This window comes from Rhinatrema bivittatum, chromosome 8 (assembly GCF_901001135.1).
Source record: "Rhinatrema bivittatum chromosome 8, aRhiBiv1.1, whole genome shotgun sequence".
Taxonomy (NCBI): Eukaryota; Metazoa; Chordata; class Amphibia; order Gymnophiona; family Rhinatrematidae; genus Rhinatrema; species Rhinatrema bivittatum.
In genome coordinates this window covers 101,417,958-101,443,394 of record NC_042622.1, presented here as the reverse complement: position 1 = coordinate 101,443,394, position 25,437 = coordinate 101,417,958, and the positions used below count along the sequence as shown (strand labels likewise).

The window sequence follows — 25,437 nt, the reverse complement described above, 5'->3', positions numbered from 1 at the left end:
GTGAGAGGAGAGGGAGAAGGGTGTGAGAGGGGAGAGAGAGCAGGAAGGGGGTGTGAGTGAGAGCATGGGAGGTGAGAGAGCCGGGGGGGGGGGGGGGGGGGGGTGCTTGAGGGTGGGTGCCAAAGTGAGGGAGCCTATATGAGGAGATTGTGAAGGAGTGTTTATGTGTGTGAGAGATTGGGAGTGAGTGTGTATGAAAAAGGGATCATGTGTATGTGAGGATGCTAGCCTGTGTGAAGGGATTGTGTTTGTGTTAGACAGAGCCTGTGTGAAGGGGTGCATGAGAGAGAGACATAGGTAGCCTGTGTAAGGATGTATGTGTGAGAGAGAAAGGGAACTTGTGTGAGTGTGTATGCAAGAGAGAGGGACCCTGTATGAGGGGATGTGTGTGTGAGAGAGTGAGGGAGCCTGTATAAGGGTGTGTGTATGTGTACTAGAGAGAGGGAGCCATGTGTGTGAGAGAGGGATGGATAGAAGGAGCCTGTGTGAGGGGCAGTACTGAGAATGGGATCAAACTCTGGGAATGGCGATAGAGTGAAAGGGGTTGAGCCTAGAAGTGGAGGCCTGAGAGGGCAAAGTGGCCAGGGGAGTAGGGAGAGCGAGTGGAAGGGACACTCTTGCAGTGAATTCCTAGGGAAATTCTGCTCAAAATATTTAAAATTCTGCAGCTCTAAGTAATAACTTTTTTTCTGTATTAATTTAAAATGTAATTACTTAAAGACTGTCATGTAAATTGTGTTATTTTGACCAATATAAAGTTTGCAGAATTTTAAGTTTTTGTGTGCAGAATTCCACCAGGAGTAATCTATGCACTGGATAGGCCAATTGTTTTTAAACGGTTTTTGCTTAAGGAGCTCTATCATAATTGTAAAATTCTGTGGAACCCTAACTTGCTCTGCCTTCTTTCCTCCCATTGTCTATTTAAAATTGCATAGAACCCTTAGATTCCATTGACTATGGTTGAAAAGATACTGTACTAGACTGTTTTCTTCATTTTTGATTTGGATTTTTTTTGTTTGTATGTGTTGTGGAGCCAAGAGATTGATTCTTTTTCCACTGCCAGCATTTGTTCATTAAAATGCCAATATTATTTTCTTGTCTCTGCATTCCCAAAACAAATGTGTCCTTTGTATGAATGGGAGTTTGCTTGTTTCTCTGCTCTCTTCAGCTTCAGAAAGACAGAAACCATCCACCTTTTCAGCTGCTTTGCCATCTGTGTGATGGGAAGCAGGCTACCCAAGTTTCCGGAGCTCAACTTTCAGTCTGTGATTGTCATTCTAGTGATCCATTTGATGATGAACAGGTCTTTCATATCTTTGAGTTCTTTGTTTTCAACATGTTTTATCTTTTAAAATGACTTTTCCCTTTTTGTTTTGTCTGGAATAATCATTTGTCTTTCTGGGCTTAAAAATCTAAGCAAAAGTACTTTTGTGTATGTATTGAAAACAACTGTATCTGCTGAGAATACAGCAATTTAGTCCGATTTTGTGTATGTGCTTTTGGTTTGTTTTTTTTTTATAGTGAGGCACCTAGGGAGAATAACTACTCAGTAACAAAGTAAATGGAACAAATTATTTACACACAAACCTTTGATTCAGGATAACACGCAATGTTTTACTTTGCAGCAGGTTTCTAACAGGTGTGAAAGGAAGCCTCACATTTTCCACTAGTACCAGAAAACAGCCTTTGGGAAAAGATCAGCCAAAGTAGCAGTGATAGACCAGCCACAGAAAAAGCAAACACTTCCCTGGTCTTGGCACCTTTGCCCTGTACTTGACAGGACACCCTTGTTTTCATAGCCTGAGTAATTTGATTACTATGAATGAGGTATAGTTGCTACTTGCATACATAGAAGTGATGTGCCAAATGTAGTAAAAAGATTATTTATTTATTTAGCACTTTTATATACCGACTTTCCAATAACAGAATTACTGATCAATTCGGTTTACATTCTAAACAGAAACAATGACAAGTTAATGTCTTACAATGAACAGGTAAATGGAACTTGGATACAGATATATGGGGTTAATAACATAACATAAATGCTACGGAGCCTAATGTAGGCTAAAGAAACAGGTGATAGGTATAAGGCTGGGTTTTTGATTTTATGTAAAATGTTTATGTAAAAAGATGAAAAGACTGTTTAGTTTCATACAACTGCAGGTTTGAAATAGTGAGACAAAAGTTTGCACGCCATTTATTGGCCTCTAGGTTCATAAAAAGGTTAAAAAAGGCCCAAAGGTTAAAAAAAAATGAAGCTAATTTGTTATTGTATGATGAAGATATTTTGCTACAGTGTGCCTTCAGTGTTCATTCATTCATTTTCCCAAATGAATGAATGAATGAAAGCCCCTGCAGGTTAAAGCTGTATGCAAAGGTGAGTGATAGGTTGTTCTGCAGTATCTTTTTCTTAGCTCTTGCAGTTAATGTATGAAATGGGAATATAATATGAATGATGTAGAAATATAACAAATGGATATGGATTTTACTATCAGTTATAGGATAGAAAGTTAGTATTTATTTGGTATATTGTCCAGCGCACTTTACACTAAATATTGCATATAACATAAATAGTATATAAAACAATGGAAGATGAATCAAAAATTAACAAAACTTAATTAAATAGAAGTCAGTTTAGACATAGCTGTGGTAAAGAAGGTTTAAGTTTTGATCATACTTAAGATGTCACTCCCAACTCTTAAGACTAGGGCATTGCCAGCCAGTTGGATTTTCAGGATGACCACAATGAATATGCCTAAGGTAAATTTGCAAACACTGGGTTTCCAATTTATGTAAATTGATCTCATGCATACTCATTGTGGATATCTGGAAAACCAAACTGTCTAAGGGATCCCCAAGTCTCATTTTTTGTGTACAAACCAGTCAGGTTTGTCCAGTGATCCTTGTTAGGTCAACTTAGTGTAGGAGTTGAAAAGAGGAAACTTAGTATAGAGTGTTGAAAAGAGGAAAATATTTTATTTCTTTTTTCTAAGATCCACAGTATAAGAAATATACCTCAGGCTAAATGTATCAGAATCTGAAGATTATGGGCTGTTGTGATTATACTGTGAGAGTAGCTTTAGAAGCCATTCACTTTCTTTGTAAAATAGTGTCTTTTTTGAGCCAATATCTTTCATTTAATTACTGAATATTTAGTGTGTTTAGTCAAAATTGGCTAATTTTATGTTATAGAGCTAATCCATGACTCTACAGCATAAGCACTATTAACAAGACATAAGATAACAGAAGCACTCAGAATAAAATAGTAGTCAATTTTAAAATCTTTAAAATATAGTGCTGTTTGAAATTGTCTTCCATCCTGAAAGGTACAAAACCCATTCATTATGTTTATGGACTGTGTAGTGGTGCCATACCCTTACCCTGGCAGGGCAGTGTTAAGTAACTGGACAATGTGCTTTGTCTCTGTCTAAGATATTATATAAAGTCTCTGGACTTCAATGTGTGCCTAGTAATCTGAGATAATGAAAACAGCAGTGGTCTGCTTCATGTCTGATAAAGATTTCTGAGACTTAGACATGACCCAAGTTTGGCTTGGCCTGGTAGTGCATGGCAGTGCTATGTCCTGCCATGTTAGAGGATCCTTTGATGCACGACTCCTGGGCCCAGGACCATTGCTGAAAACACGGTGTACAATTCTGGAGACCACACCTTCAAAAGAATATAAATAGGATGGAGTTGGTCCAGAGGGTGGCTACTAAAATGGTCAGTGGTCTTCGTCTTCATTCTAAAGCATATGTGGATAGACTTAAAGATCTAAACATGTATACTCTTAGAGGAAAGGTGAGGTAGGGGAGATATGATAGAGACATTCAAATAAAGGTTTTCATGTACAGGAGGTGAGCCTTTTTCAGTGGAAAGGAGGCTGTAGAATGAGGGATCATGAGATGAGGTTGAAAGGGGATAAACTGAGGAGTGATCTTAGGAAATATTTTGTTACAGAGATGGTGGTGGACGTGTGGAACAGCTTCCCAGTGGAAGTGGTGGAGACAAAAACAGTATGACAGTAATTTTGAAATAGCCGCGCGGATGCACATGTACACACATATGTCGGCTCGTACCAAAGGACGCAGCCATTTTATAACATATGTGTGCATGGTATAAAATGGTCTGTATATGCGTACATGTGCACACAATTTTATATGGACCTGTACATACACGTGCCGATGCAATTACCAATTTCCCCAGTTTGCCCAGGTAAAGGATAGGACTTCCTAACTCCCCTAGTTAATTAGCCTCACTTTTACCTTGTTAGCCCCTACCCTTAAAATCCTGCTGACTAGCCTAGTTTTTTTTTGTTTTAGGACTTGCACACTATGCATAGCAGAAGTAAAGTTACGTGGTAGGGGATCCCTGCATGCGCTTGTGAGTGTAAGTATTTATGTGCTGGTTTCATTCATAAATCCTGGAATGCCTGGACCATGCCCCTGCCCTGCCCCTTTTTTGTAAAAAAAAATGTTTGTGTGCATACCAGGAAATACTTGTGTACGCGGGCACCTTTTAAAATCCATGTGGCGCGCTGGCCCAACTTGTGTGCATTTCTTCCGGCTTTTGTGCGCATCAGGCTTTTAAAATTCACCCATATCTGAATTCAAGAAAGCATGAGATAAATTCAGGGGATCTCTAAGGAAGTGATGAGAATTATAATGCAAAATTAGTTGGACGGATGGGCAGACTGAATGAGCCATATGGCATTTTTCTGCCATCATGTTTCTATGACAGACCAGGAACAATGTAAGGAAGAGTCTATTGAAATAGGGAAAGAAATCTCTAGGTGGTTGTAAATGAAGGCTCTTGATGCCAGGTCTCAAATGGAAGAGAAAGGGAGAACTACTGGGTCCAAAAAAAAAATGCCTAAGTCAAATCTGAAGATTCTTCCCCCCCCCCCCCCCAGTGCCATCTTATTTAACATGTCACCATAGAGACATTTATATTTCTACTGTATTATAAACTAGCATCAGCATTTTCTTTTTAAATACTTAAAAAAAAAAATGCATTAATTTAATTAAAAAGAAAAATTGTTGAGCCAGTGTATGCATGCTCAGTTCCCTTAGCAACAAGAATGCTGAAATTTCATATTGCCATTACCAGGCTAGCTGGTGAACCCATCAGCATATATATGTTCTCTGAGTTGTCACCAGTGCTCTCTTAACATGACTTTATTAGGAAGGACTTTGTGTTTAGATGAAAAACAAAATGAACTATTTCAAAATGAATGGAACCTCCACAGCTTGTGATATTTAGGTAGTGATAAGAAGTTGGTCCTCTTCCTTGTCTTCATCCTGGTCACTGCAGTAAGTGTACTCAAAGGAAATGATCATTAAGACTAGTGCTAGCAGCACAGGAACTGAAGCCTGGAATCATAAAGTATGTTCAGATTTCTTCACTGCCATCACTATGCAATCTCAAGCAAGCTGCATAACTTCCATCTACTCCAATTCAGTTTGTAAACTTTTAACTGTGATTTTATCTTGTACTCCACCTTATCTGCAATACTAAACAGTGCCAAGATCTTCAGAATCCTGTCTCCAGTTTGTAGACACTCAAAACCATTGCTGTACAGTACATGGATCTTCCTGCAGATATCCACAGAAATCTATTTGATTACGCGTTTTTCCTAAACCACAAAACAGGTTACAATCAAACATAACAGCAAAATACAATAAAGCCCGGATTTTAAAAGGGCTATGCACGTAAATTTCAGGGTTTACGTGCATGGCTGGGCCTTGCGCGCGCTGCACGCATTTTACAAGGAACTCAGCCATGCACGTAAACCCCGGTACGCGCAGAAGTGCCGGACAAAGGAAAAGAGGCGGGCCAGGGGCCAGCTGGGAAAGTGGCTATTAGGCCCTGTCCAAGGAAAGCATGTGCTGGCAGTCGGCCAGCGCACAGAATTTACTTCTGCTCGTCAGAGCACAAAGATAAAAAGACAAAAAAAAGTTAGAAAAGTTAGAGAGGATATAGGGGTCAGGGAGAAGAGGGGAAAAGGTTGGAAGGCCAAGGAGGGGTGTGGGGAAGTTCCCTCCCAGTCTGCTCCTTTTTTGGAGCGGACTGGGAGGAAGCTAGGATAAAGGCAAATTGTGTTGCTACGCGCAATTTCAAAAATCCCCCCCACCGCACGCAAAAGAGCCCACCCACCCATACATGCGCATGCGGATATTAAAATCCGGTGTGCATGTACGCGCGGGAACAGGATTCTATAACATGCGCGTGCCGATGCGCGCATGTTATAAAATCGGCGCGTCCATGTGCATGCACCGGGAACCACTTGCTTGGGTCTTAAAATCAACCCCTAAATAAAAATCATTCAAAATCCAGCAAATAAATCATCATATATCACGTAAACAGGTTACTGAATTACACTTTAATCCATTCTCAAAATTAAGCAAATGCTTCATTAAATATCCAAATCTTTTTTCTCCTTCATAAAGGTTAAAGATTTCAAATAGCTGTAACATCTTAGTGACCTGTCCTATACGTATTGAAGACAATTTTCAAAGCCATTTATGCAGATAAATAGCAGTTCACACATGTAAATTGGCTGTCTAAATGTTGCCCTCTCATGCAGCTAAAAGTACACATGGTGTTGTATAACATGTACTTCTAGAGTCATATAGAGGAGGTATTCCAAGGGATGTGTTTGTCAGGGAAGAAAATAAGGATCCCAGCAATGAAATGGAATAAGGGAATAGGACACAACATAGGGGTGGGGTAGAGTTGCAAGGAAGGAGCAAGGGAGAGAAGGAAGAGGAGACCAGGGAAAGGTTAAGTAGGTGGAATGTGGGAGGGCTGAGAGAAGGAAATAGGCAGGGCAGCGAAACAACAGTAGGGCAAACAAAAAGGATTTAAAAGACCCTGCATTAGGACAGGCAACCCCTTTATGACCGGAACTTCACAAGAACTTCCGAATTTCAAAAGCTTACCTTCCCAGTGTTGGAACTTGCCCCAAAACTAGACTTCCACAGGAAAACAAGAGGCTGTGTTGGCTCAAAGCTGCAATATGTGGGGAACAAAGACATACAGGACTGCTGGCACAGTAAAAATTTAAAAAATAATAAATGCATAAATACAAGAGAGGAGAATGAGAGGAACGCATGGCCACACAGGGCTCAGAGCAAGGGCATTAATGGAGCCTGGGTGAAGACTGACAGGATGGCTGCGAGGCAGCAGATACTGGGTCTTCGGGTAGGCGAACTGTGTCAACTCTAGTTGGCGACTATCCTTTCACCTCAAGCAAAAAAAAAGGGGTGCTTTCCCTTGAGAGAGGTGCGTTCCCATTCAAGAGGTATGTTGTGATGTCTGGTTCTGGGCAGGCGATGTGACTAGCGTTGTAGGAAGAGTCAGGCAGAACTTCAACAAGATTTCAAGACTGGGGCCTTTCAGGGGTAGGCCAGCTGTCTGGCAGTAGTGATCGAAAAAGGTCTCTCGTGTCAACTATTTCCAGACATTGAAAGGCTCTGTCCAAATACAGGCAGGCAGCACTGGCAGCAGTTAGTAATATGTGCAATGTGCAGCTGCCACTATGGGAGCCCCTGAAAGAAGTCGATTATGCACAAGCGTGCCCCCCATATTGCAGTAGCCATCTGGTTAGGGGCGTTAAAAGGAAAGGATAGTGGCTATAATGGAAAGGTCACAAGCTCCTATAGGAGAAGTCAAGTATCATTTACAGTCAAATGGTACAGTGGCCTTATATATTTACAATGTTTGTGTATATAAATAGATATAGCTATATAGTCCAAAAATAAATTTATTTAGATTTTTATATTCCGCTTTTCACACTTTTTTCAGCACTTCAAAGCGGATTACATTCGGGTACTATAGGTATTTCCCTATCCCCAGAGGGCTTACAATCTAAGTTTGTACCTGAGGTAGTGGAAGGTAAAATGACTTGCCCAAGGTCACAAGGAGCAACAGTGGGACTCGAACCCTGGTCTCCTGGTTCATAGCCCACTGGGTGGTGCATCAAGCCACAGTAGTGCTCTTACATGCATCAAACAGTGTATATCATGTAATATACACAATATTTTGCATGGCCTTGCCCAGTTTGCTTCCCCTATTAAAATGAGCTGATTTGCATGCTGTTTGCATGCATGCAAAGTAGCTCATTACTAAGCAGTTTGAATTTAATATATAATTGCAGCCAATCAAGAACTTGGTAAGGTTCAATAAAATAACACCTCCTGGAATTTTGATAAATGTAATGTTAGAGCCCTGGGATCCTAATGCAGGCCCCAAAGCTCCTGTGTTACATTTAAAGGGGCACTACAAAAAAAAGTGCTGGCAAAAAAGAAGTGGAGCGGGAGTCAGGGCTGATCTTTAGCTCAACCTGGGGCCGCCACTAGAAGCCTTGACCCCTAAAAGTATAAAAATAGATTAAGTGCTAGGTGTGATGACAGTCCCCCAACTCTGTTTTCAATTAAGTCCATCCCCCACCCCCTTCCCATTGACATAATGCCTTCAAGGACCACATTCCACTCCAATAGTCCCCCAAAATCTTGGTGGTTTAGTGCTCCCCCTTTCCACACATCCCCCAAAAGTATTTAAAAAATTCATTGATGGTGGTGTGGGACCCTTTCCCCTTGCATCACCAGGCACCCTGACCCCTCACACTCTCAAACCTTGAAAAGATAGGAAGTTCTCACAATGGTGCCCAGGGCGCCCCCTAGCCCTGGGTCCAGTCGGTGCCATTTTGAAAAATGGCGCTGACCTGCCTTGCTGCGGTTATGTGACTGGAGCACAGTCCAGTGATCAGACTTCATGGCCAAGGTCCGATCACAAGATCTGTCAAGTCGGCACCATTTTTCAAAATGGTGTCAATCAGGCCCGGGGTTTGGGGGCACCACAGGCCCCATCGTGGAAACTTCAACTATTTTTTCAAGGGGTAGGGAGTGCCTGGGATGCGGGGGCTCGCACACCACCACCACCAATTAATTTTTTATACTTTTGGGAGAGAGGGGGGCACTATACCACCAATGATTTGGGGGTTCTGTTGGGCTAGGAGGGGGTTCCTTGGCTGCACTATGTCAATGGGAAGAGGAGGTGGGGGGCATGGACTTAATTGAAGCTGGGTGGGTGGAGGGCCATCATTGTGCGTGGCACTAAATCTATTTTTATACTTTTAAGGGTCGAGGCCGACTCGAGCTGTGAAATAATGGAGCAGTTCAGATGGGAGTGAAGCAGATCAAGTTCTGTCTGATGGGGGCTAATGATTGAATTTTCCCTCAGCATTTGTACTTTCCAGATTGATATCCACTGCCAGCATGGTTCCCAGGAAGCATGCGTTAGTAGCGGGCACATAAAACAGGAAGAGCATAACAGCTGGAAAGAGCAAAGCCCACAAGCACAGCATAGTGGACAAGATGGCCATGGTTCCGAAAGGTACAATAATTTCGTGCAATCCCTCTGTCTAATGTGTAACCAAAAAACTGATATACCAGAGGTAAGTAGGCAAAAATCCAAAGCCCAATGATTAAACAAATTTATTAAATGTATTATCATTGTACACCATGCTGACTTCATGTGAAACATATACACATCCTAAAATCTAATAACGTAACATCAATGATATCTCAATCATACCGCATACATCCATTCATTCCATAAAATCCTAAGACATACACAATGTAAACATTATGACATGAATTAATACATGCTGAGAAATGCCCCTATTAACATCAATCAACCCACTCCATGTACATTTAACATATATTTTCCAAAAATTCCCCTGTTAACATTAGTCTACCCCCCATTTAACATATGTTTTCAAAAAAAACCCCTGTTAGCATTAGAAATTCTCTGCTCCGACGAGTTCACTCGTTTCGCCTGTGAATACAGGCTTCCTCAGGGAACCTCTATATATTGTCAATCAGGGTCACTTTCCTTATAAAACTTCTGCTTTTAATATTTCCTGATCTCTCAGTTCTTCTCCCAATCATGGATTCATCACCATGCTTTGTAAATCTCCTTCCAGATATATGTTTCTCATTCAGCCATGCTATAGTATATTAATAGAAATAACACACCCATAAATAAAGATCAATTATACATGATGAATTCTACATCTCACCCAACAACCAAATATAATATAGTGTCCAGGTTTATTCTTACCATTATTGTATACTGGCTTATCTCAACAATATTCCTTATATAGACCGCCGGTAACCATTTGGCCATGTACAAACAAATCTTCACAATGAAGTACGCATCTCCGTATTAACGCTCTGCACTCAACTACAGTGGTGATCGTGACCACCTAGAACATATTTAAATAAATTAAACAAATTAACCTAAATATACTTAAACGGGTCCACAATCTAAACCCATATTACCAACCACTATTATATGACCGATATATACGACTCATTTACCAGTATATGTCTTGTATCAACATCTCAAAACTTCCATTCTCGTTCCAAATGTTACCGTGTGTGGTCCGCCGCTTCTCCCGTTACCTTGCTATCAAAACGCCGCCATCGAACTGAAACGCTAACCGGTGTTTAAATATCCCACTTCCTGTAGCGTGACGCTCAACGGCGTCACGTGTTGACGTATTCAACATAATTATTCAGGGGATCTAACAAACCATACCTAATCTATTACATGAAATGATTGTCCTCACAATACAACTTTAAGACCCAAAAAACGCCTCCCATTCAATCATCTCATTGAGACCATTGGGATAAACGGTCTTCCATTGATATATGAATTTCTGCTCAATTTTCCTTAAAATATTCGAGACATCTCCCTGCTGTCGTATACAGCATTGCTGAATGACAAAAAATCGTAATTGGTCAACATCATGATCCTTCTCCTCCCAATGAGATACTAAAGGGGCCCCCGTTTTTTTGGTTCTTAATCTACTTTTGTGCTCTATTATCCGTTGTCTTATGGTTCTTGTAGTAAAACCTATATAAACCAACTCACAAGGACACATAATAGCGTAAATCACCATTTTACGCGCGATGAAAAAGATTACACTACAGGCTATGTTTATCCGTGGATGCAGACAAAAAGAATTAATAGGTACAAGCAAAAAGGTGACTTTTCATCTTCATCTGAAGATTCTTCAGAAGAAGAGAGAAGAGGTAGTGATAGAAATAATGATAGAGATGGTGGTAGGCAGGTGAGATTCCAAGAATCTAATACACATCAGGAAGGTAATCGTCCCACAAAAGATGGAGGTACTACTCGTGGTCGAAGTAACAGGGGTGATCAGAGTTATAAAACTAGGAAAACTTATGGTTCCAGGGAACCGTATAATTTTCGTAGGTAACAACAGTTTATTGTCTGCAGGCATATTGACTCAGGGTCAAAAAGATAATGTAGTAAATTTATCTAGTAAGGTATTTGATGATGCCACATTAGATTTACTTAGCAAAGGCATGTCATTTGTTCCGGTCAAAAAATACGATGGATTTCTTACTCAGGTTGATTTAAAAAAGTTTTTTCGTAGATTGAGGTTGAGGGACTTTTTTGGTCCTGACCAAGCGGGTTATGTTAAAGACAAGTTGTTTAAACCATCCTCTTGGATGCCTGATGAACCACCTAACCCGCTACTTATCGCATTTGAAACGGTAATTGGTAGAGAAGTGGCTCTTATCGAAGATCAGAAGGAATGGACTAGTTACAATATTACTAAACAGATGAATATTATTCATAATTTAAGTCAAGACCCTAGTATTACCATCAAGGGAGCAGATAAGGGGGGTGCCCTGGTCATAATGAATACCACAGATTATGATAGGGAAGCATGGCAACAACTTCATAATCAGCAGTTTTATGAGCAGATTAATTCAGACCCAGGTCAGGACATAAAAATTCGCATCAATGATGTAGTCACGGAAGCTCAAGGATTAAAATCCATTACTAACCGTGTTGCGAAATTTTTACATGTAGATACTTTTGTCACGCCTTACATTTACTTTGTACCGAAGATACATAAATCAATGGATAAACCCCCAGGACGTCCAATCGTCTCAGGTAGGGGTTCACTGTTTGAGAATGCTGCAAAGTATATAGACAGCATGTTACAGCCGTTAGTGAAAGACATTAGATCCTATGTGAGAGATTCCACTGATTTCATTAACATGTTAGAGCAAATGAGTAATATAGGCAGGAACAGTTTGTTAGTTACAGCAGACGTAACTACTTTATATACCAATATACCGCAACAGGATGCGTTAACGATTATAAGTAATGCTTTGGATAAATTAGAGGTACGTCCCTCAAAAAAATGTATGATCATACAATTGGCGGAAATAATCATTACTGAGTTTTATTTTGATTTTCAGGATCATTTATTTAAACAGATAAAAGGAATCCCTATGGGTTCTCCGTTGGCGCCTTCTGTCGCTTGCCTCTATGTGGCGGCGTATGAGGAGAAGTATTTATATACATCTGTTCATTTTGATTACGTAATATTTTACAAACGGTATATAGACGATTTATTTTTTGTCTGGACCAGTGATATGCAACACTTGCAGGCATTTACACATTACCTTAATGAATGCGATTCTAATTTGCACTTTACAGTTCAATTAAATAATATACAGATACCATTTTTGGATATTTTAGTGAAAATATGTGATGGTAATATCACAACATCGGTATATATCAAACCCACTGACAAGAATACAACACTACATTTCGACAGTTTTCATCCGAAGAGACTTAGGGAAAGTATTCCCATAAGTCAATTTTTGAGATATCGTCGTATTTGTTCCACTGTCAATGAGTATAAATACCATGCAGAAAGTTTAATTCTGAAATTTAGGGACAGAGGATACCCATCTGGGTGCATTAAACGGGCATACAAGCGGGCATTATATGCCAATAGAACTAATTTGCTTTTACCTAGCTCCCGTAACCAAGTCACTAGATCCATTTGTACTTTACCGTTTTCAACGAAATCTCACGTTATTAAACGATGTATTCTTAAACATTGGCATATAGTGCAGTCTCTACCAGGTTTTGAAGAACCTCCGATATTTGCAATGCGCCGAGGGGCCAGTATTAGATCTTTATTATCTAAATCACAGAATAAACCGGCTCAGGATAATTGGGGTCAATTTAAATGCGGTAAATGTTCCACATGTCAAAATGTGATGGAAATTAAAACATTAAAAATTCCCCATTGGAGACATAATTTTGTTATTAAGGGTCATTTTACCTGCGATTCTAAAATGGTGATTTACGCTATTATGTGTCCTTGTGAGTTGGTTTATATAGGTTTTACTACAAGAACCATAAGACAACGGATAATAGAGCACAAAAGTAGATTAAGAACCAAAAAAACGGGGGCCCCTTTAGTATCTCATTGGGAGGAGAAGGATCATGATGTTGACCAATTACGATTTTTTGTCATTCAGCAATGCTGTATACGACAGCAGGGAGATGTCTCGAATATTTTAAGGAAAATTGAGCAGAAATTCATATATCAATGGAAGACCGTTTATCCCAATGGTCTCAATGAGATGATTGAATGGGAGGCGTTTTTTGGGTCTTAAAGTTGTATTGTGAGGACAATCATTTCATGTAATAGATTAGGTATGGTTTGTTAGATCCCCTGAATAATTATGTTGAATACGTCAACACGTGACGCCGTTGAGCGTCACGCTACAGGAAGTGGGATATTTAAACACCGGTTAGCGTTTCAGTTCGATGGCGGCGTTTTGATAGCAAGGTAACGGGAGAAGCGGCGGACCACACACGGTAACATTTGGAACGAGAATGGAAGTTTTGAGATGTTGATACAAGACATATACTGGTAAATGAGTCGTATATATCGGTCATATAATAGTGGTTGGTAATATGGGTTTAGATTGTGGACCCGTTTAAGTATATTTAGGTTAATTTGTTTAATTTATTTAAATATGTTCTAGGTGGTCACGATCACCACTGTAGTTGAGTGCAGAGCGTTAATACGGAGATGCGTACTTCATTGTGAAGATTTGTTTGTACATGGCCAAATGGTTACCGGCGGTCTATATAAGGAATATTGTTGAGATAAGCCAGTATACAATAATGGTAAGAATAAACCTGGACACTATATTATATTTGGTTGTTGGGTGAGATGTAGAATTCATCATGTATAATTGATCTTTATTTATGGGTGTGTTATTTCTATTAATATACTATAGCATGGCTGAATGAGAAACATATATCTGGAAGGAGATTTACAAAGCATGGTGATGAATCCATGATTGGGAGAAGAACTGAGAGATCAGGAAATATTAAAAGCAGAAGTTTTATAAGGAAAGTGACCCTGATTGACAATATATAGAGGTTCCCTGAGGAAGCCTGTATTCACAGGCGAAACGAGTGAACTCGTCGGAGCAGAGAATTTCTAATGCTAACAGGGGTTTTTTTTGAAAACATATGTTAAATGGGGGGTAGACTAATGTTAACAGGGGAATTTTTGGAAAATATATGTTAAATGTACATGGAGTGGGTTGATTGATGTTAATAGGGGCATTTCTCAGCATGTATTAATTCATGTCATAATGTTTACATTGTGTATGTCTTAGGATTTTATGGAATGAATGGATGTATGCGGTATGATTGAGATATCATTGATGTTACGTTATTAGATTTTAGGATGTGTATATGTTTCACATGAAGTCAGCATGGTGTACAATGATAATACATTTAATAAATTTGTTTAATCATTGGGCTTTGGATTTTTGCCTACTTACCTCTGGTATATCAGTTTTTTGGTTACACATGGTTCCGAAAGCACATCAGTGCATAGCATCACCAGCCACGAGTGGGAAGAAAAGCAGGACCTCAATGACATAATGATGGAACTCAGGCAACAGGCCCGGAAGCATGGAACAGCCTGGCTGAGGCAGCACTTGGTAGATAATGTCTTAACACCCCAGAAAGGGCTTGCTCAGGCCCTGGGCACACGGCCATTAACACAATGCTAGAAGGACAGGAGGAACAGGGTAAAAGTCTCATTTGACTAGCCCTGGTACAGAGAGCGACTTCAATTCTAATGCTAATACTAATGATGAGATGGCTTTAGCAACTGTAATGCAGAGTGCTCTCAAGACCTTCAAAAAGAGAGATCCAGCATGAAGATACTGGCATCTAGGGTCAAAAGACTATTGGCACCAGCTCAGGGCAGCGAAGAAGTACTCTCGGTAGAGTGTGCAATTGACAACGTCCTATGTGGCATCACCACATTAGCACTTGGGGGTGGCACAAAAAACAAAAAAAGAAAATCTGGAGGCATGGGTACCTTGATATGTTTTCATTGCTCATTAGAGACCAGGAAGGAGTAAATAGTGACACAAAAGAAAAAGAAGGGACTGGTGAGAACAGAAAAAAAGCAAAAATACTGAAAACCATAAATTGGATAAATTAGATGTCAGCATTTCATATTTTATGAATGTTGTACTTGAATGTGAACCAGAGTGGAGGGTGCCTTATCATGTATGTACACAAATAATTTAGGGGTTGGGCATGGATAAATTATGGCATTATTTTCAGAAAAAGCATGGAAGAAGACAGATCTATATTCTGGAGGCATAGGGTGCTCAATCTGTGGTTGGATGAGATGACCACACAGAGGCTTGCCAACACCGAAAGGCTACTCAACATTCCAAATAGCTTAATGGACAAGGGCACATCATGGTCTGGAGGGAGGCAGGACATGTGTAGGCTGTATAATGCTGGCCATTGCTTATGATCCCCCCTACCGATTTCACCATACCTGTGCGAATTGCGACTCAATCCACCCAGCCATTCAGTATAGGTTGCCAAAAGAGCACAAGCAGCAGTTAAGACCTGCGTAACAAAACAATGAGGGAACTACTTCCCACCCAGTATGCACCGAGTCCATGATTTCATGGCTAAGATAATACCCCTTGTTAATTAGCTGGAGAAAATCACTTGGGGTTTCACACAAGGTTTTTCTATTTCGTACAGGAGTGACTCCATCCCACAGTGGAACAGATTCCATAGTTCCATATTCTTGTCCCAATATAATTCAATGACAATGGAGAAGTTTAATCAAGAGCTAAACCTGGGGACAAAAGGAAGATTCCCCATTTAGAGATATGATCATTCCCCCCTGGGGATAATTTAAACAAAAAAAAAAGGAACCTGCAAAATTCTGGCTCATCCATAATCTCTCGTACCCTAAAGGCTGTCCAGTAAATAATGCCATTGACCCAGTGCCATGCACTATGCATCCCTAGACCAGAATATAGCTATCGTAAGAAACTTTGGCAGCCAGGTACACAGCACAAAGCATATACTGAATCTGCTTTCCATCTCCTGCTAGTTCATCCAGATTCATTTCACCTCCTAGGTTTCCAATTCAAGGGTCCTTTCTGTTTCGACAAGTGCATCATACTAAAACAGTAATGACAGTAGAAGAAGACCAAATGGTCTTCCCAGCAAGCTTCTAATGGTAGTATCTGGTGCGCCATGCAGGTTACCCCCATTTTTCTCTTAAGGGTAACAGCTGATGCTCCGTGCAGTTGTTCCCAGGCCTTATGATAACCCATAAAAACAAATTTACTGCTAGCAATATTTTTACTGGGTGACGAGCCTTCTTGAAAATTCAGACAGTGCTGATGTGATTTGCTTATGTACTTGGCTTTAGAAACAGTCCTGTGCTTTTTCACTTATGTCTGACCATAAAAGTAAGGCTCAATCTCCTGTGTATATTTCAAGAAATTTAACTTGTTCGTGCAGCGGGTGATGGAGCAAGTCTCTGGATACTTGAATACTGTTTACTACTTGGATGACTTCCTGTTCATCAAGAAAGATATTTCAGAATGCACATTTTTACTGTCACCTTTCAAGACGTTGGCATTCAAATTTGGCATCACATTGGCCCAGGGCAAAATAGAGAGTCCTGCATTTGCCATTCAGTTTTTAGGTATTGTTAGATGTCTGTGCAAGAGTTTCCAGGCTGCCTCAAGAAAAAGCACAGAGACTAAACAAGGCCATACAGGCACTGAGTTGAGTGAAGACGGCAACATTGGGGCAATTCCAAATGCTGTTGGGGGTTGCTCAGCTTTGCTTGTTCAGTAATGACCATGGGAAGAATATTTATGAAGAGACTCACTTTGGCCATGGCAGGTTCCAGTAAGAAGCACCACCATATTTGGGTCACAAGGACAATAAAGCAGGACTTCTGGATATGGGAAGAATTCTTGCATTCCTTCAATGGTTTGGCAATGTGGCCATACCCACCCAGATACAATAGTAAACTTGAGCTTTTCAGACACCTCTAGTGCATTGGGCTTTGATACATATTTCAGAAAGGCATGGTATGCAGAAGCATGGTCAGAGAAGTGGCATAGATTGGGCACCACCTGAGATATCACTTTCCTTGAGCTATTCCCAATTACAGTCACCCTGAATCTATGGGGGATTTAGCTATGTAATAAAAATGTCATCTTCAGCACGGACAACATGACTGATATTGAATCTATCAATAGGTTGTTGGCCAGGACAGAGGGAGGGATGGCATTGATAAGAGAAATTGTTTTGAGTTACTTGCAGCAAAACCGCTTAGAAAGTTTGACTTCCAGTATATAAATATTTAAATATTTAATAAATAAGCATCTGTTTTCACGCCATGCATGAACTGGGTACTGAAAACAATATTGCCAATTCTCTCTTAGTTGCAGTGGTCGACATTCAGAATGCTAGCCCTAGGATGCTCATGATGACCCCTCCAGAAGTTTGACAGCTTGGAACCCCCTCCCCTAAGTTTTGGGGTCTGATGCTGGACTTGCTGTTGATTGAAAGAACAACTTGAAAACTCTACAAGACTTCCAGAAATTTCATGCATGCCTCACATGGCCTATTACTGTGGCGACACTGATACAATTAATACTGCTTCACAAGAGTGAGGGTTGTTATGATTTTGAATGTGAATCCACAGTAGACCATGGTCTTACCTTCTGAGGATGGTAAACCCCGGTAGTGTTGTTAGCGAGCGGCGTCTCTCTGGCCAGTCGAGACTAGACAGCAACAAACAAGTCCAAATCCGGGCAGGCAGCAAGCAGAGAAGTCCAAGTCCAGTCCGGTAACAAGGCAGACAGCAAGCAGAGAAGTCCAAGTCCGGTTCGGTATCAGGGCAGGCAGCAAGCAGAGAAGTCCAAGTCCGGTCCGGTATCAAGGCAGGCAGCAAGCAGAGAAGTCCAGTTAACAGTCCAACTCAGAGCACAAGCAAAAGCAGAAACCCACAGGAGCACCAGCACAAGCAAGCCTGTAGCCGAGGCAAGATTGTGCTGGGCTCATCTCTTTAAATAGTTGAAGTTCCCGCGCAAACGCGGGAAACTCCAGCTTGACGTCAGACGCGCCGTGGTGGGCGGAGCTTGTTGTGATTCGCGTCGAACCGCGTTGCTGCCAGAGGACGTCGGCCGGGAGGCATGGACGCCGGGACTGCTGCGCGGCGCGAGGTAACAAGGGTATGGCGAGATCCATGGTGGCAACTTGATTGGTCGGTCTATGGTTCTTCTCCAAGACCCTTGGATTTGATAACCCCATATCAATTTTTACATTATGAAGGATGATGCAAGGATGGGCCCACAGTATGGAAAAATCATGGCATGCAAGGTGTTCCATTACATAAGAAATGAAATTGATAATGAATGCCCTAAAAAGTGTTGCTTCAATAATTTTGAGACCCAACTATTTTGTTGCATGTTCTCAATAGCCATTTAAGTGTCGCTGTGAATCAGTGAACTAAGGGTTCATTCGAGGCATAAGCCTCTTAATGGCGGCCTTCTGTGAAATGTTCCCAGAGCAAGATTATTCTGATGATACAGATGGTTGTGGATGCTAAGATAGAGTTGAACAGAACAGAAAAATATCTCTCATGTCCAGTGCAAAACCTGAGCTGTTTTATAATAGTGCACTCCCCGATTAGCAGAGCCCTGCTCATCCACAAGAATGGACTCCTATTGTCCTGATTCTATTTCTCAAAGGTCTTAAAAGAAACTGATGTTGATGCACAAAATACCTCACTTTCTTTCAAATTCGGTGTGGCTATGACAGCCACAGCAAAATATCTTAACACCCTTCCTCCTGCTGAAACCGTAATGTTGGTGGGCAAATGGCATTCCAGGAGATACCAATTATATGTACAACCAAAAGAGTATTTCAAGGAACAATAGTCTTAATAGCTGTGCTTATTTTCAGGTCTCACTCCACAGATGTACCACGTATGGATCATTGGGCACTCTTTTGTTCAACGGGCCCACAAGCAAGCAAAAGAAATGCCATTGGGCAAACATTTGGGTATGGCTGCCCATCATATTGCTCTAATCTGGAAAGGATATCCCAGGATGAGATGGGACCAATTACTAACCATCGTACTCCAAATGAATGGACAATTACCCCTGCAATGGGCTGCTATCCTACATGTTGGAGACAATGATCTGGCATTATCGAATGGTGACAATCCAAAAAATCAAAAACCTCCCGATAATTTTAACTAGACACTTCTATTAGTTATATTTGACCTTCATAATAGGCATCCTCATATGGTACTCTGACCTTATTACTCTGCCTTATATTTAATCATCGGACAATGATGGAAGTAATATCTTTTTGTAATTTTTATATATATGCTTTTTATCCAAATACCAAATTCCCAATGTGATCAAAAGTTAAAACTTATCCTGAGATTTAATGCCATTAGTTCACGTTAACTTATTATGATGCCAAAAAAGCCCAACATGGGTCCATGTTTCGAACACGATTCATTCTTTTTCAAGGGCGTAGTCAGCGTTGTTGGCGTGTTTGTCTCACATTTACCTTGACGATGTAATCAGCATTTTTCCGGTGATTTGAAAAAGAATGAATCGCGTTCGAAACATGGACCCATATCTGGCTTTTTTGGTATCATATTAAGTTAAAGTGAACTAGCGGCGTTAAATCTCAGGCTAAGTTTTAACTTTTGATCACATTGGTAATTTGGTATTTGGATAAAAAGCATATATATAACAATTACAAAAAGATATTACTTCCATCATTGACCGATGATTAAATATAAGGCAGAATAATAAGGTCAGAGAACCATATGAGGATGCCTATTATGAAGGTCAAATATAACTAATAGAAGCGTCTGGTTAAACTTATCGGGAGGTTTCCTGCGTTTTTGGATTGTTATCTTTGATAAACACCACAACCAAGAAACTTAAAACCTGGCTCTTCCTCCAAGCCTACCCCCCTTCATCCTCACCTTCTAACCCTCCCCCTCCTTGACCCATCTCCAACCTTCGTCTTCTAACAGTTGCCCCCTCTTCCCCCCCTCTCCCTATTTCTTCCCCCCAAACATGAGCCAGCTGTATATACGAATGTATTTCTGAATTTTGTACATAACTTTATCCTGTTTTACTACTGTTTCACTCCTTCCTCTCTCCCATTTTACGTTACTCCCAGTTATACCCCCCCCTCTTAACATATCTAGTTTTTGCTTTGTTACTGCGTTTTATTGTTCTTTGTTCCATGTAAAGGCAATGCCTACATATACCTTGGTTATTAAGTTACATGTAAACCAACACGATGTGAAAACGGTTGTCGGTATATAAAATTATTTTAAATAAATAAATAAACCTTATAATTCCATCTAATAGCAGGCATACGTGGCAATTATTAGATTATCGAATGGTGTACATCTGGTCCAAAAAATGCAGAAGGACTGTATCTTCTTGGCCAGTTTATTGCCGGATACTTGCATCATTTGGTCTTGCATCACACCTCGGTGCATCTGGAAAGGAGAGCATTCCCATCAGGCTTTAGAGAGAACAAGAAAAAAGATTAACAAGTGGTTGTGTAGATTAATGCCTATTTTACTAGGTATTAGTCTTAAGTATGACCTGATCGATAATAACTATTTAGGATTATTTTATGTTAAAGAATTTATATGCCATCTATGCATCGTTTTAGACAGATTGGGGGTGGGGCTTAGACATAAGCCTGGATATTTTTAATAGTGATTTGCACAATATTTTGGAAGCTTGGTTGCAGGGGCAAGGTCACAGTAGTTAAATGGGGGGAGCCCCTTGGCAAATAAGATTGTTACCAAGGGGTAATGGCAGGGTGGCCAGCGTTTAGTGACACCAGGAATCAATTGGGTGAATAAGCTTTGTGGGGGAAGAAACCCAAATATAGCCCCCCCCCCCCCCAGCAGTGAGAGATTCACTTATGGTGGGGTGAATCTTGACTTATATGGGAGGGGTCCATAAAACTGATTCACAAGATTAGATCAATGTAGCTACAGTGGCTTGAACAGTCTAATTGTTAAGTAGGCATTTTAATTGGCAGAGGTGACGGACAGGACACCTCTGCTAATTAAAATGGGGTTAGGATGCTGGTCAGCTAATGCTATGAGCTAGGCTATAAAAGGCAACTTTTAAAAGTGATGTTGATATGTTAGCATGAAGCTTATTCAGTATGCAACATTTGCTTTGTTCTTCTGTTTATGCTGAAGCCACTTTGTATCCACAAATGTTAGAGAAATAAACACAGAATTTGCAAGAAGTAATGATGTGATTATTGATTGAAGTTATAAGGGGGCCATGGGTGTTTGTGGTCTCTTACCCGGGACGGACTCCTGAGGCGCCCCATGTTGAGATCCCAGTGACAAAATGGAATAAGGGAGCAGGGCACAACATGAGGATGAGGTGAAGTCTCAAGGAAGGGCAAGGAAGGAGTTAGGTCGGGGGGGGGGGGGGAAGCAGCCAGGAAAAGTTAGGTGGGTGGAATGTGCGAGGGCTGAGAGAAGGAAGTAGGCAGGGCAGCAAGGCGGGGCTAGGGTGGACAAAAGGGGTTTAAAAGGCCCTGCATTAAGACAGGCAACCCCTTTTTGTCTGGAGTTTTCCAAGAACTTCCGACCTGTCTGCCCTGATTGAAGGTAGGCAATGGGGGGAGAGATAGATTTGTCATGGCATGAGCAGGCGGGGTGGCCAACATTTAGTGACTTTTGGAGAAAATTGGGCGAGCAGATAAGGTTTGGCGGGGGGGAGGGGGCGAATATGACTCCATCAAGAAGAGATCCACTTATTGTGGGATAAATCCAGCTGGCAATGCAAGTTTCCACCGCTTCAATGGTAAGGGGAACATAGTGACAATGGCATAGCTTTAGGGGAACGTCAACTTATAGGGAATAGGATCCTTAAAACAGTGACAAAATTAGATCAACGCAGCTACGGTTGCTTGTATGGCATAATTGGCAGAAGCATTGGAAAGGACATATGGGGTAGGATCCTGGTCACCTTGCACTATGAGCTAGGCTATAAAAGGGCACATTTTAAAAGTGATGTTGAGATGTTAGCATGCAGTTAATTCAATATGTAATGTGTGCTTTGTTCTACTGTTTATGCTGTGGCCATTTTGTATCCATAAATGTTAGAGAAATACCCAATTTGCAGTGAGCAATGGTTTGATTGATTTCAGTTATAAGGGGGCCAGGGGTGTTTGTGATCTCTTATTTGCAGATACTTTGTACCCACAACAAGTTTCAGAGTAAAATGCATGCATACTTTCCCTTTGTAAACTGGTGCAAAGTCCATGAGTAAAAAGTACCTGTGAAGTTTGGCCCAAAGAAGACAGTTTGAATATTGCCCTCATAATTAGCATCGTTAGGCAGTTCTGGAGGCCTCACCTTTAAAAGGATTTACCCAAGATATAGTTAGTCAGGATGGCTACTAAAATGGTCAAATGATCTTCATTGTAAAGCATATAGGGACAGACTTAAAGATCTAAACATATACCCTAGAGGAAAGGCAAGATAGGGGAGGTATGATAGAGACATTTAAATACCTCAGAGGAATCTATGTACAGGAAGTGAGTCTCTTTCAACAGAAAGCAATATCTGGAACAAGGGTTCATGGGATGAGGGTGAAAGGGGTAGACCTCAGGACTAATCTAAGGAAGTATTTCTTTACCGAAAGGATGATGTGTGCATGGAATAGCCTCCCAATTGAGGTGGTGGAGATGAGGACGGTATCTAAATTCAGCAAAGCATGGAGCAAGCATAGAAAATCTCTGAAGGAATGGTAGGGATTGTAGAACCTGAGTAGTTTTGGGTGAATGGGCAGTCAAGGTAGGTTATAGGTTCTTTTTCTGCCATCATGTTTCAATGTTTCTAAGACTTGTTTCATCCTTATAGTGGGATCTTTTGGCCAACTTGAAGAGATTATAGAGAAAAAAATAGTTGAGTGGATTTTGTCAGTGGTTTGAGACAAGAGGAGTAAACTTGGGTAAGGGCTTTAAACTAAGGTCTCTGTGCCTATCACTCATGCCTTGAATATTTGCTACCAATTATGTATGGTTGCTAACTCAACGCTATTTAACTGAAGATTAAAGTACTGATGGAACCTTTCAGAATGCTTTTGTGGTTTCCAGATTTATTTTAAGTCTACTCTTGACAAGGCAATGTAGTCTCATCTCTATGAACATGGATGACTTAGCAACAAAAATTCTTTACTGCAAGAACATATTACACAAGATGTATTGTGGTTGCTATATCTAATGTTGTGAAGAAAAATGGCAGCAGGCATAGCAGTTCTCCCTTTCCCCAGCATCAGGGGTAAGGACAAAAGAAATCCATGGGGTGGATGGGAGTTCATTTTCCTGTATGTGAGGGCAGGGAAGTCAGACTAAATAAAGAAGTGTACAGAAAAGGTAAATACAAAATATATTTGTCTTTATAACAAGGCACATGTATTAGTACCTTTCTTATTTCAACCATTTCAAAATGTCATGTTTGTTGCAGGTAATCTTTAGAAAACACATCAGAATTCATAAAATATAATCTACTGTGCTATAACTACTACTAGTCCTAATACAAATTCTTTTCTTTTAAAGGAATGTGTTTGCAGGCCTTTACAGAAGCTTTTATATACCTGGCTCAACGGAGATTCAAATCCATTCCTCTTCATGAGCAAGTGGAGGCGTTGATTGATTTGTGTGAATGCCAGCTGGAAACATTGGATGAAAAGCGGAAAGGACTAACAGAATGTAGAACAACTCTGAGCAATTGGCAGACGGATGAACTACAAGTAGTTCCGCCTGCTCATGTTCCTCTTTTAAACCGTACAAGCGCTACCAGTAAACTTGTTGATTACAGAATGCATCGGTCTTAAGGGATGCTATGGCAGGGCTAACAATGTCTGTTTAAAAAAAAAATAGATATTCTCCTTTATTACAAGTTCTGCTGATTTATTGTCTTCGATGACTGTCACAAGTTATTTTTCCAAAAAAAAAACAAAAAAACTATGGCTCCCAATGGCAATCTTTATTATTAGGTGGTACACACACCACATAGATTAAATGACAAACTGCCTCTCATTTTTAGTCTATGACAAGCTCATGAAAGGAGACAAGATGGGCATGATGACAACAAGCATCATGGGATTGATGTGGCCTGGAATGATAGAGCCAGCTTCAGAAAAACAACAGATAAGAGAAACTAGTTTGCTAAAGAATGAATATAGTGCTTCTCCTGTAAATAAAAGCTGTTAATGTGCCCAGTTTGAACGTGTATATACATACATATATATATATATCTTTGTATATGTATGTATGTATATAGAGAGAGATACATCACAAAGAGAGATTTTTTTTCTAGAAAATGCATACATTTTTTGGCTATTTTTGCACCTTTGGTTTGTTTCTTTAAATAATGACTATAGTTTTAGCGCTGACAGCAAGAAATTTATTATTGTTCCTTATACTTATAGATTCCTGTTTAAGTTCTGCATAAACCTATAGAAGCAACATTTGAATTCATTGTGGTAAATTGGATAGAAAATCAGCACAAAGAAACTAAACTGAGCCTGTTGAAAGAAGAAATGTTATGGGGCTTGTGCTATATCTTCTTTTTGTAAGTTGTACAGCAGTCAATATTAAAGATGTAAATAGTGTTTTAAAAAGTTAACCATTTAAACTATTGAAATTTAAATGGTTAACTGTTTAAATGATAAATACAGAAACAGCTGTCTGTAGCTGCGGGGAGGGCTCTCTGGGCTGGCTGATCAGCGGGAGCCATGCAGCATGCCAAGAAAGGAGACCCCCAAAAGCCAGGCACAGGATAACTTGTGCCTGTTCCCAGCCCTCTGCAACAGGGCCGAAAAATTTTAAATGGTTAAATGACTAAATGATGTTTATGCTTACTGTTTGACCATTTCATATTTTACATCCCTACTTGGCATGTAAGTGGTAACAAAGAAAGTTTCACTCTGTTTGTTGAGTCGTTACTTGGGCCTATTTAGATAACTAACGTAAGACTGATAATTCTACAGAAATGAGCAATCCGAAAATATGTAAATATGAAGACTGAATTGTGCTATGCACTTACTGTGCTCTGTTTTTCTTCTCTGTTGCTTTCGGTTATCTACAAAGTACTGTTCTTGCTTTCTTTGTATGGCAGCTATAGCTTTAAGA

General features: G+C 40.4%; 1 protein-coding gene across 2 annotated transcripts in view; it reads left to right on the top strand.

The window, feature by feature from the left end:
* Positions 1-25,235, top strand: part of TTLL11 (tubulin tyrosine ligase like 11) — a 505,614-nt gene extending 480,379 nt beyond the window's left edge. For both annotated transcript variants that reach the window (XM_029612607.1, XM_029612608.1), the window contains one exon: positions 23,860-25,235. In XM_029612607.1, the coding sequence (XP_029468467.1) occupies positions 23,860-24,137 (278 nt within the window). In that variant the 3' untranslated portion in view covers positions 24,138-25,235. The remainder of the gene's footprint in view (positions 1-23,859) is intronic.
* Positions 25,236-25,437: the final 202 nt, after the last annotated feature.